Genomic DNA, 12,532 nt, shown 5'->3' on the forward strand with positions numbered 1-12,532 from the left:
AAAAGCATATCGCTCGCCATGACGTCTGAAAGCCAGAGGCTGAGCTGCACTGTATTTGTTTACATGGTAACACTTCCTGCTCCTTACCTAATATTTGCTGTGTTGCAACTCGGTACACCTCTGGATCATATAAATAATCTGAATATAATACATACGTACATAATACAAAGACGTGTATCACTTCACTCCTAGGCCAAATGTATAATTTCCTTTTCCTTTTATTCCACCTTTTCCGCCAAATGTATTTTTTTCCTGCTTCTGATTGGCTAATCCAGCTATACAGTCTTGGAATATAACACAAAGCACCACCTTTTGTTTTGACCTGTGATCGTCAGGGATGGTAGTAACGGCGTTCTGCGTTACTTTTTTCAGTAATACGTATTCTAATTATGGTAATTACCTCTCCGTCATGATAACTGCCAAATTATGTGGCACATTACTTGAATTATTACATCATTAAAGCTGTTTTCATCAGAACAGAATAAAGTACCCCTTTACGCTGTTTAACTCTACGCACGTAACTGGTCCCTGAAAACCCCCCAAAAAATTATTTGACATATTTGAAGGTTTATCCAAAAAGTAATGCAATAGATACAGTACTTTCCCTGGTAACTAATTGTATTCATGAAGGAGTAATTAATTAAATTACTTTTGGGGGAAAGTAATCAGTAACTATAACTAATTACTTTTCAAAGACATTTACACAACGCAAGTGATTGTTATTTGGTGGACAGTTCTATTTTTTTTTAGTAAAATAATTGCCATAGCTAATTTTATTTTGAATGCTAATAGTGTCCATGATTTTAATTCATATATATATATATATATATATATATATATATTAATTCAGATTTATATATATATATATCTGTATGTATATATACAGATACGTGAGGTATATATATATATATATATATATATATATATATATATATATAAAACACATCACAAGTCCGTAATCCTGCAACTATGCTAAGGCTTTGTTGTGGAAGAATTAGAACATTCGGCAAAAATAAAAAAATAAAACTGTTCTTCTGAACAATGACGCCTCTTTTTATTTTAACTCCCTGTAGATCGTTTTTTTTTTTTTTTTTACTACATCAGGATGGTTTGTGTGACATTAAATTTTATTGAAGCATCGTCGAGTCATCAGAGTGTTTGTCGTGTTGTCAGCGGTTATGTTCCTTGTCGTGTGCGCCATAAATAAATAGTCGGTTGCCTAATGTAATCCACATGTTCCTCTCTTCCTCGATTCCTGCAGAGCCGCATTCTATTTTTTTCTATTTATTTTTTTTTCAGATGGTGCACAGATCTTTTGGAATGTCTCCCGGCTTGCGTGAGGTCATTTCTGTTGGCCATATCAAAAGCAGTCGCGGACTTCCTTGTTACTCACAATAAGTTGGGGCCCGTATTTAATGTGCAGTTCCCATTACTTCACCAGCTCACCACGGCGCAAATGCACAGCTGGTTGCCCACGATCCACCCCCCACAACCCCTCACTCATAACACATCTGCACGCACACACACACACACACACACACACACACACACACACACACACACACACACACACACACACACACACACACACACAGCCCTTGTAGACTTGTTGTTGCATGGCCTCATAGTGTAAAACGCCAGAATCAGCATGAATTAAGGGTTAACATTCGCATTCAAGAGTTGTCAAGTTCCATCAGTGTGTTAAATTGTCCAACGACAACTGTGCACGTCATATTACAGTTTTGCTTTCCAGGAGTTTAAAAAACGACAAAGTGTTGCCTTAACTTACGAGTAGGGCTGTCACTATGGAATCTTTTTAGAATCGATTCTCTCCTGTATTGATCGAATAATAATGCCCCCCCCTTTTATTGTTTTATTTTATTTTACTAACAACATACACATTTTACTAACAACAACACATTTCTTCTCATTTATGAGGGATGAACTTCAATCCTTAAACTGCATGTGTTGATACTGAGAGTATGGTATAAATTTGGTGAACAGAATTTGAGACAGCAAAATGCTAAATGCTATACGGTTATCAATCGCGATTAGCATTAGTGTGCTAGCGATTACATTTTAGGTCAAAAAACGCTAAAGACCATTCAGCCCACTCATACTTATCATGTATATGTACATTACACAACTAACAGTGTCTTCAAAAATCACTTACAGATGCTCCTTTGTCGTTTTTGGCAAATTTTATCATTGTCCCAACACTGCGTCCATCTGCAATCAATTCTTGTGAAACATGGGTTCCGTGCGGAACTTTTTTTCTTGGGTCCCGGCGGAGCGTCGAAGCATAAATTTTGTGTCGACCTATTTTTAAAGTCGACTTAGCTGAGTTATGTATAAAATGTAGTACTATTATTATTATTAAAACTCTCGTCCAGAAGCTCACACAGAGACTAATTGGCCTCGTTCGTGACGCGTATAAGGCACACATTCAACACCACAGTAGTTGTTGGGACTCAACTTGTCCCAACGTATGGTAATTACATTTTTTAAAACCAGTTTATTTCTTTGCATTGTCTGTAATAATGTTTTTTTTTATACAATATGGTACTATATTTCTTCATTAAAATAATGTAACAAATAATGGTGGTGTTCTTTGGGGGGGGGGGGGCCCGAATGGATTAATAGAATTTAAAAAATGGGAATATTGATTTGATATACAAATGAATTGAGCATTACATTTTCCAATCGCAGACCGAGACAGCCTCTTGTATGTTTCTCAAGTTCCAAGTGGGGATCTTGTAGGTTGAAATGCTGACATTGTAGGCACACAGAAATGACAGCGTAAGATATACAGTAGCTGTTCCTTTTTGTTGCGAGTGAGTTGGAGCCGATCAATAAGGTAAATATAGATTTCTCCCATGATTTATATAAATAAGTCTCTTTGAAAACTTCTCTGTGGGGCTGCACGGAGACTGTGTGCGGTCATGTGACTGCCTGGCTCCATTTGATTGGTCAAATGGAGTCAAACATCACTCGAAGTTGTGATGAATTGGGGAAACTAAGTCGTGACACAAGTCTCTAAAGAAACCAAAATAGATTGCACAAGCAATAATAAATACCTGCGGATAAAAATAGCGAGTTGAATGTCGCTCATTGTAATGGAGTAAAACTAGTTGTTTTTTTTAAAAAACAAAAATACTGAAGTTGTAGCACAAAGTTTTTGCGCTGAGACTAGTCTGACGAGTACAATTTATCGAAAACGTTATTTGAGTACACCCCTCTGGTGCTGAAATTATCTGATTGGAAGCTTTTAGCTCTAGGAAATAACCAAGTTCCTGTTACTTGGAAATACCACACTCAAGTATTCTGATTCTGGTCTCCCAAATTCCCTGGAAAAGGAATTCAGGGAATGGTTTCCCGTTCCAGGGTAGTGTAAAAGCCAGGGATGGGTGACTTTCAAAGCAGGACCATCACATAAATATATCATTTTTAATCCCTGCCAATGACGTTTCAATGTCCACTTTGTTTGATTATGCCAAATCCACCCATCAAGCCTTCCATTTTCTATAGTGCCGAACATGCATGTTCTTGGAATGTGGGAGAAAGCCATTTTCCCTGGAGACTAGAACAAACTGGAAGGCAGAAGCTGAGATTTGAACCTGGGACCTCGCAATTACGAGGCAGACATGCTGACCTGACACGCTACATAAAATCCAATAGATCAATTTCCAGTAAAACTTGGTGGAGAGGTGTGCCATGGTCCAAAGAATCAGCTATTACATTCTGATTTGGATTTTTCAACATTTTCCTTAATTTCCCTGTGATCAAGACATGCGTCTTAAGGACAAAATTGTTGATACGACTTCGGATTGTTCGGCCTTGGCGGATGTCTGCGCTCTAACTGAAGGCTATGATAGAATGGCTTCTGCATTCTAGTTACGATTTATACTGCCAGGCTCACTATTGGGCTACTAAGTGGACAGCGTACCTTGAATTCCACCGACGTAAGAGCAGAGGAAGGTCAAAGCAAAAAGTTTGAAACAAAATAATGAGAGACAAAGAGAAGAAGTGCAAAGAAGCACTTTGTCAAACTCTGTGGTTTAGGGGAGATCAGGCTGGTGGTGGAGGTCGGGGGAGGGAAGAGGGAAGAGGGGTGTGAAATAGGGGGCGCTGGCAGGGGTTGCCACGGCAGCGTTCCGGATGGTCAGGCGGTCTCCTCTCAAGGGGGACGAAAGGGGGACGGGGGGCTGTCAGGGAGGCTGGCAGGTACAGAGACAAGGCCCTGTGACTGGGGGGGAGCATGGGTCAGTGGGAGAGGACAGAAGTGAGGGGATGGAGGCGAGGCGGCGATGAGGTGGAGGCCTGTCTGATGAGGTGAGGAGAGAGGAAGGAGGGAGGGAGGGAGAGGGAAAGAAATGAGGGTGGAGATGATTAGAGGAGAATTATCCAAGTGTGAGTGGAGGGAAGAAGCAGGAGAACACGCGGGAGGATGCGCCTCTCCTCCCTCAACGTTGTCTTCATCCTCATTATCACGTCTTTCATCCGCCCCAAAAAGTTAAGCGAACCATTTCAGTTTTTAGAGCCATATGCAATTTATTCTATCCTTCCATTTTCTCTACCGTTTGTCGTCATTCAGGTTAGAGCTGAGCTGGAGCCTATCCCGGCTAACTTCAGGTGAGCGGTGAGGTAGGACCAGTTGCCAGCCATTCGTCCGTAAAAGCCTACTAGAACATCTGATCTTTATTTGGGTAAATCAGAGGCATTATAAATGGTGGCAGGTGCGCGCTGACCTGCATTCATTGATTGGTTTCGTGTGAAGCCACAGTTATAAGAGGGTGTGCACACTTCTGCAACCACATTATCTCAGTTGTTTAATTTTACTTCCCCTCCTGAAAAAAAAAAAAAAAAAAAAATTTCAACTGAGTTGTACACGATATGTTTTTGGTTTTTACATTATGAGATGATTTCTTCTAATTGTTTTTTTTTAAGATCGCAAAAATGCCATTTGAACTGGGGTGTGTAGACTTTTTATATTCAGTGTATAGACAAACATGGACAAGTTAGAGTCTTGACTGAACCTCACATGCCTGTTTTGGGAATGTGGGAGGCAGGAAGGAATAATAATAATAATATCCATCCAACCATTTTCTGAGCCACTTCTCCTCACTAGGGTCGCGGGCGTGATGGAGCCTATCCCAGCTATCATCGGGCAGGAGGCGGGGTACAGCCTGAACTGGTTGCCAGCCAATCGCAGGGCACATACAAACAAACAACCATCCGCCCTCACATTCACACCTACGTGCAATTTAGAGTCTCCAATTAATGCATGTTTTTGGGATGTGGGAGGAAACCGGAGTGCCCGGAGAAAACCCACGCAGGCACGGGGAGAACATGCAAACTCCACACAGTCGGGGCCGGGGATTGAACCCGGGTCCTCAGAACTGTGAGGCTGACGCTCTAACCAGTCGCCCACCGTGCCGCCATAATAATAATAATAATAATAATAATAATAATAATAATAATAATAATAATAATAATAATAATAATAATAATAATAATAATAATAATACAATATTGTATATTTATTTATATGGCAACTTTGAAATGAAACAAGGACACTGAACAATAACTCATGGGGGATTAAAATGTATCTGTGTGTGCGTCGGGTATTTTTCATTTGACATCGTGCGTCACAATTTTTTGTCTTTATACATATAATTTGCGTTAAGAGTTGCTATATAGTGGTGTATTAATCTGTACAAAAACCGAGAAAATGATTTTAGTAATTACCAATGCTGTTCATTGATGACATAAAGCTTACATTGGGTGCTGGTAGAACACATTAATTAAGCACCGTTTATTTGAGTTTTTTAGTTGCTAACTAGCTAACTATTAAAACTAAGTTGCCGTTTAATGCCTTGCGCGAGGGCGTCTCAGTGTTTTTTTAACGCTTTTTTTTACCCTCTCTTCCACAGGGTCCTCCAAGTGTCTTTAGTCCAAATCTGTCATCTGTAAATTGAACCTTTTGAATATTCAAGAACAAAGAACTCAAAAGACATCATTGACAAAAGGTGCACTTACTAAGCGAGAGGCGGGTGCCTCGACCGGCGACACCCGGCGATCATGTGGCTGTGTCTCATTACGCCGAGACCTTTGGGTGCCCCCCGCCGCTCGCTCCCCTTCGCTCGCAATCACATGCGAGCTGCTATCATGTGATGTCCTGTGGCTCTGTCGGCAAACAGGGACACTCCTATCCCATTGCCATCTGATCGACACGCCATGCCTTGTCACATGGACACTTGCGGACAGTGCAGATTTAGTTTGTGTGAAGGTCCCTGTAAGGCATAAAACAGCTCACTGACAGTCGCGGCCATGAGCCATGTGCTCCCGCTTAGGTCGAGGCAAAAGAAATGCCACATTAAATTAACTTACTAAATACAATTCCACTGTACCATTTTCTATACAAATACTACTACAACTATCATATACTAGCAAACCTTGCTTGGGTCAAGGCGGCACTCGCACTAGCTAGCTGGCTAGCTAACCAACTATAAAACTAAACAACTATAATAATTGTTAAAAGCAGCAGACATAAAAATATTAGACAAACGTCAAAGACAATAGCAGCCCTGTGGTATGTGCTCCCACTTTGGTCCATGCAGCGCTTGAGTGAACGCGGAATCGCACTAGTAAAATATCGGAATTATGCGAGTTCCGCTCACTGGTTCTCCCAAAGAATGTGTGACGGTTTTACGAGGAAGAAGAACTCTTCTCAGATTGCGTTGTTGCTCTTATTACATCATCTACTCCACGTGAAAAAGTTTTGGTCATTATAAACAGGAACTTGTGTGTCTTCTGGGCAGCATCGGAGCTAAGGAAAATAACTTCAAACTAGTTAGCTAGCTAGCTAGCTAACTAACTAACTAACAGTGTTGGGAAGATTGCTTTGGAAATGCTACACTGTTGAAAATGTAATAGTAGTGTAACTTTTTCAATTCCTTTTTCATAGTAAAATAACGTATTACGTTTGATTACATTTTGATTACTTTTCTTCATTTTGAATAAACACATCAACCTTGGATGTTTCCTCAAGAGAAACAAAAATGATTAAAACCATAGATCATGATTTGGGAATTAACCAAATGTTTTCTTTACCAAAATAATAAACTCATTACAAAACCTTTGTGTGGCTTTTTTTTTTCTTTTTTTTTTTTTTGGGCAACTCTCCTTCCAAACAACACAATATTAGACGAGCTGTTACAGCGTTGAGCTGCTGCAGACTTTCTGCAGCGGCGTTGTTGTCATGTCAGAGTGTGTTTGTGTGCGTGCGTCTGGGGAATAAGGATGCAGTGGCAGAGCTTTAACCTCACAGCCACTCTTCTATCAATCCATACGAGCCTCAGTGGCTGTTGCCGCAGAGCCGGCTGCGCTCTGTCTTTTATGGGATTCACGCTGCCACCAATCCCGCACCCCCCCCCCCCATCATACCCTACCCCCAAAAACCAGAAGCCACTCGGCCCCTCGCTCCCCCACCCCCACATCATCTGCCTTTCTCTACCTCACTTTTCCTCTAATGAGTTGCAACGCTGATAACGAGGCTGATGATCTTCCATTGATTCGCCTATCACTTGCTTGTCTGGTAATTGATCCGTAGCTGAGCCTCGAGTTAATTACACGGCCTTCGTCATGGACCCTTTCCCTGATGGTGGTAGGGGGTTGGTGGTGGCCCTTTCTTATAGTATTTTGAAAAAAGAAACCTGCATAATTATAAATTTTTAATTGTTTTTTTTTTCTTTTTACATCATCCTGCAGAATCTTGTCATTTTCCTTGCAAACTTGTAGATCCTAGGCGAGTGCACAAATGACCGCTATTAACCAGATGCTTGGGGCACCAAGCTTGCCTTGAAACACAAGAGTGCCACATGAATGTGTGGGGGGGGGGGGGGGGTGCATTTCTGAAACATGATGGAGCAAAAGTGGATCTCAGCCTGTATATTGTCACTTCATCGAATTAAGCGGAGCTCCTCTGGTCACCAGCCAATTGCAAGGCACATATAGACAAACAACCATTCGCTTTCACATTCAAAGCTAAAGACAATTGAAAGTCTTCAGTTAACCTAACAGGCAGCCCAAATTTGAACCTATGACCTCTGAACCTTCGGTGGATGTGCTAACCAGTCACAGCAGGAAAGTTATAGAAAAGAAATTTAAATTGACGTGCCTGGCAGATATTTGACCAGTCTCTCTTGTAGGAGTGCTCCTAGAATGTCAGATTGAGAGGGCACAATACCCCCTTCAGGTCACCCCCCACAGGTTTTCAATCAGATTTAGGTCTGGGTTCTGGCCACGCGTTCTCATTTTCTCAAAAAGGTGATTTTACATTTTAGGGTGCACAATTCATCTTTGTCGTCACTTAATGGCCGTGCTTCTTTTTCAACTGAATTCATTTACATAATTATTAAGGATTTTGATCATGGTATTTAAAAAAAAAAAAAATATATATATATATATATATATATATATATATATATATATATATATATATATATATATAAATCACTTGGATTTAGGTCTGGGCTCTGGCCAGACTATCATTTTCTGAAAAGGTGAGCTGGTGAGAAAAGGAGAGAGGGGAGAAAATAGTTGGTCTGTGCTAGAAATCGTAGGGTGGGGGGCACATGAGTGACGGGTTTACGGCAGAAGATGGCAGGAAAGAAGATCAGGAAGAAGAACAAGCAGAGGGAATGTCTTCGTTGTTTAAGATGTGAGCCACTCTATGACGCGTAGCTCTATGCTCTGATGGCGTGTGTGTGCATGTGTATGTGTACCCCCCTCGCCCCTTCCTCACTTTTTGACTGCTGCTGCTGCTGCTGTGGGGACCAATTTGGCTAAAATGGAACCTCTTCCTCATTTTTTTCTTAATTAAAATCTGAGAGTCTCTGCGGGGGTGGGGGGTGGGGGGGCGAGTGTGTGTGTGCATACATGTGTGTGAGCACGTGTGTGTACGTGTGTGTGCGCTGGTGGCAGACTGCCTGCGTTCCATTAGTCTCTCATTAGAGTCGCGGAAAGTCAAACAAAGGCGTCGGATTTTCGTCGGTGGAACAAGTCTATTGATTATTTTATTTTTGTGTTTTTTTTGGGAGTAAATAGACACATTGACATGCAAAATGCACATTATTAATAAATTGTACGTGTAAAATATACATATATTTTAAACGTCAGAAAATATGATATTTCATATATATCTGTATATTGAGCACCTGCATATGGAATCATAGACATCAAACACATCTAAAAATGCCTCAGCTGCCCTGTAAATATTCTCAATTTGCAAGAGAAAAATAGCGGCGCTTAAGCATACAGACCCTTTTTGGGCTCGTGACCCACCCGTTGAGAACCCTTGGCTCACTGTCATACGTCGGTTCATTTGGTTCATACCTACACATAGTCTTATAAAGTGCCATAAATGAACATAGAAAGTGAAATGCATATTTTTTCACCTCCTTTTTTTGTGTATACATCCAGCCATCCATTTTCTATAAAGCGCTTGTCCTCATTTTGGAAAGTGCAAGGAAGCAGGAGGATTGAACGGACATAAGAGGTGCAATGAGTAAAAAGATGAATCGACAACTCATCAATGATCAAATGAATGGATTCATTCTTTAGAGACTTATTTTAAACTTAAAATCGTCCAAACCTCAGAATTTCAGCTTCTCAATAGTAAATATTCTCAGAAGACATTTAAAAACATCTGCTTTTACTTTGGAAAACAATAATCCATCTTTTTGCCTATATTCTGACATGTTACGGACCAAACCAGTAACCAGATCAGAATCAATTGTACGTTCGTGCATTTTCTACACTTTCAATAAAAAATGGTGTCCTATTTTTAAATAAAGTGATAGTAATGAAATGTTAATGAGTATTTTTTTAAATCCAATTCATTCATTAATAATAAAAAAATTTAATAGACAGATTAATCGATTATTCAAATAATTGACATTTGCAGCCCTGACTAGAAAATATTGTGTATACTAGCCCGATTAATAGGTGTGGTGTGTATGTTTATTATTTGCTCATCTGTATAGTTTTCTGCAGGCAGGCTACAATTTTCTCTTTTTTTGGGGGGGGGGGGCACATATTTCTGAAACCTTTTATTCTGATTTTGACCTGAAATTGGCATCATATGGAAAAATGACATTGTTTTACAATATTCTCTGGGCGATATATTAAGCGAACAATTTTTTATTTTTTTTATTTTGGCTGACTGTGTGTGTGTGTCGGGACGGTCCCACAGGGAGGCGAAGTGCGGGGGATTGGGGGGGGGGGGGGGGGGCTAAGTTGCTCCGAGTCACTCGCATGCCAGCAAACATGTTAATGAGGCAGCAGGACCAACACCCCCTCCATCCTTCCACTCCTCTCCCTCCTTCTCTTTGCCCCCGCCTCCTTTACCCTGAGCTGAGGAGATGTGTGTGTGTGTGTGTGTGTGTGTGTGTGTGTGTGTGTGTGCCTGAGAGAGCGCGAGAGAGAGAGAGAGAGAGAGGAAGCGTGTGGCGCGATGTCATTGAGCATCTCAAACACACACGCGCACACACACACATGCAGGAGTCGGGCTGAGGCGCTGGGTCCATTTCCTCGGCGGACGACAGAGAGAGGAGAAGGAAAAGAAGAGGACAGACGAGGAAAGGCAAGGGGGGCACACACACACACGCGGTCGAAGAGTAGAGAGTTTAGAAGACAGTCGAAGAGTAGAGAAGGAGCGAGAGCGAGAGAAGAGCGAGAGAGAGAGAGAGAGAGAGAGAGAGAGGAAGCCACTCCTCATCTTCACTTTGCCGGGACTCACGCAGAGTTGATGGTAAGACGCCTTCAATGCTAATGTGTTGCTTTTTAGGCACTCTTTAAGTGTGTTTTGATGGCACTTTTGGATGTGTTTTCCATATTGTGGACACACACACCTTTTTTTGTGTGTGGGGGGGGGGGTGTCCTCATTTTGCATCCTCATCACCTCCAACTCAAGGCCCCTCATTGCCACCACTCATCTCCCACCCATCCCAAAAACAAAACAAAACAAAAAAAGGAAAAAAGAGGGAGGGTGTTTGGCAAGAAAGCCAGCAACCCCAAAAGAACCCACCTTCACTGATACTTTTTCTCCCCCCCACCCTTCCCCTCTCCTCCTCCTCCTCCTCCTCCTTGCTCTCTCTCCATCAAGTCCAAGGAGGCAGATGTGAGAGGCAGCAGTGAGCGCCACACAGCCCCACAGGAGCCCACCACCACCACCACCACCACGACCACCGGCAGTGACCCGGAGACGCCCAGCACGCCGCCGCCGCCTCTCCCTCAGCCAGCAGCCAAGGCTGAGCACGGAGCCGCCGCCGCCGCCGCCGCCGGCCCCGAAAGCGAGCCCTCCGGTAGGAGCAGCGGTGCGGGCGAGAGCTCCATGCAGTTCAGCACCAGACCGCCCAGCGCCGAGCAGCCGGGCTTCATGGGGACATGGCAGCAGCAGAGCACTGACGGCAACCTCCTCTACAGAATGTCCCAGCAGGTATGAAGATAAACTACTCATCTTCTAACTCACAACACTGTGGTTCTTTGGGTGGTGGTGGGGGGTCGATAGTCAAACTTTGAACTGCTGCTGGTGGGTTATTTAAAAAGCATCTCTCTGCACTTTTTCTCCCCACCATTGCATTCTTTTCTGCTTTTACAAAACATCTAAAGCAATGTCAAAAATACATATATATATATATATATATATATATATATATATATATATATATATATATATATATCGTGCAAAATCCACACAATGTGATGGATGACGTGGTGCCCTGCTTGGTTGGCTTTTAGATTAAGTCTCACTGCCTGGACTTTTGTTTTTGTTTAGTTTTTTTGTTGTTGTTTGTTTTTGTTTTTTTGCATCACCTCCGTCTCTGGGAGCGGATTGTTTGACTTGCCGTGGCCGAGGCAGGGAGCCCCCAGCGCGGCTACGTGAGCGCAAAGGAGCCGGTTGTCCGGTGCTCGGAGGATGGAGGCGGTGTGCAGAGGCAACAACGCCCCCCCCCCCCCCCCCCCCCCCCCCCGATACTCTTGCCTGTCTCCCGCGAATGTTAGGCTCTGTCCTTTTAAGTTTCTACTTGTTTGTACGGTGAGAAAATCGGTAGTTTATTTTATTGCAGTTGGGTTTTTGATTGAAGTTTCGGTTCACTAAAAAAAAAAAAAAAAAAAACAGAGGGGGGGGGGCGAAACGGGGGCAAACTAGTTGTGTGCGGGCGTGTATGCATGTGTGTGCGCGCGTGCGTGCGTGTGAGGGGGCGACAGAAAAGATGCTGGCTGGCTTGCAAGTCCATCATTGCGGGACCTGCGAGGCTCTCGGTACCAGGCACGCGTTGTCACGGTTGCGCAACAACCATGTGGGGTGCAAAAACAAACAAACAAAACAATATATATATATATATATATATATATATATATATATATATATATAAAGTGGGAGAAACTTTCGAGCAGTTTGTCATTTGAAATCTTTGTTTTTGTGAAAATATATTAAATTGTGCACATGATAACGAGACAAAAAATA

General features: G+C 42.3%; 1 protein-coding gene across 3 annotated transcripts in view; it reads left to right on the forward strand.

The window, feature by feature from the left end:
- Positions 1-12,532, forward strand: part of bnc2 (basonuclin zinc finger protein 2) — a 207,134-nt gene that overhangs the window by 85,984 nt on the left and 108,618 nt on the right. For 2 of the 3 annotated variants that reach the window (XM_061680318.1, XM_061680321.1), the window contains exon 2: positions 11,168-11,500. In XM_061680318.1, the coding sequence (XP_061536302.1) occupies positions 11,168-11,500 (333 nt within the window). Of the gene's footprint in view, positions 1-10,554; positions 10,814-11,167; positions 11,501-12,532 lie in introns of those variants that run through there. The other variant, XM_061680319.1, reaches the window with a different exon arrangement.

Source organism: Phycodurus eques, chromosome 6 (assembly GCF_024500275.1).
Source record: "Phycodurus eques isolate BA_2022a chromosome 6, UOR_Pequ_1.1, whole genome shotgun sequence".
Classification (NCBI taxonomy): Eukaryota; Metazoa; Chordata; class Actinopteri; order Syngnathiformes; family Syngnathidae; genus Phycodurus; species Phycodurus eques.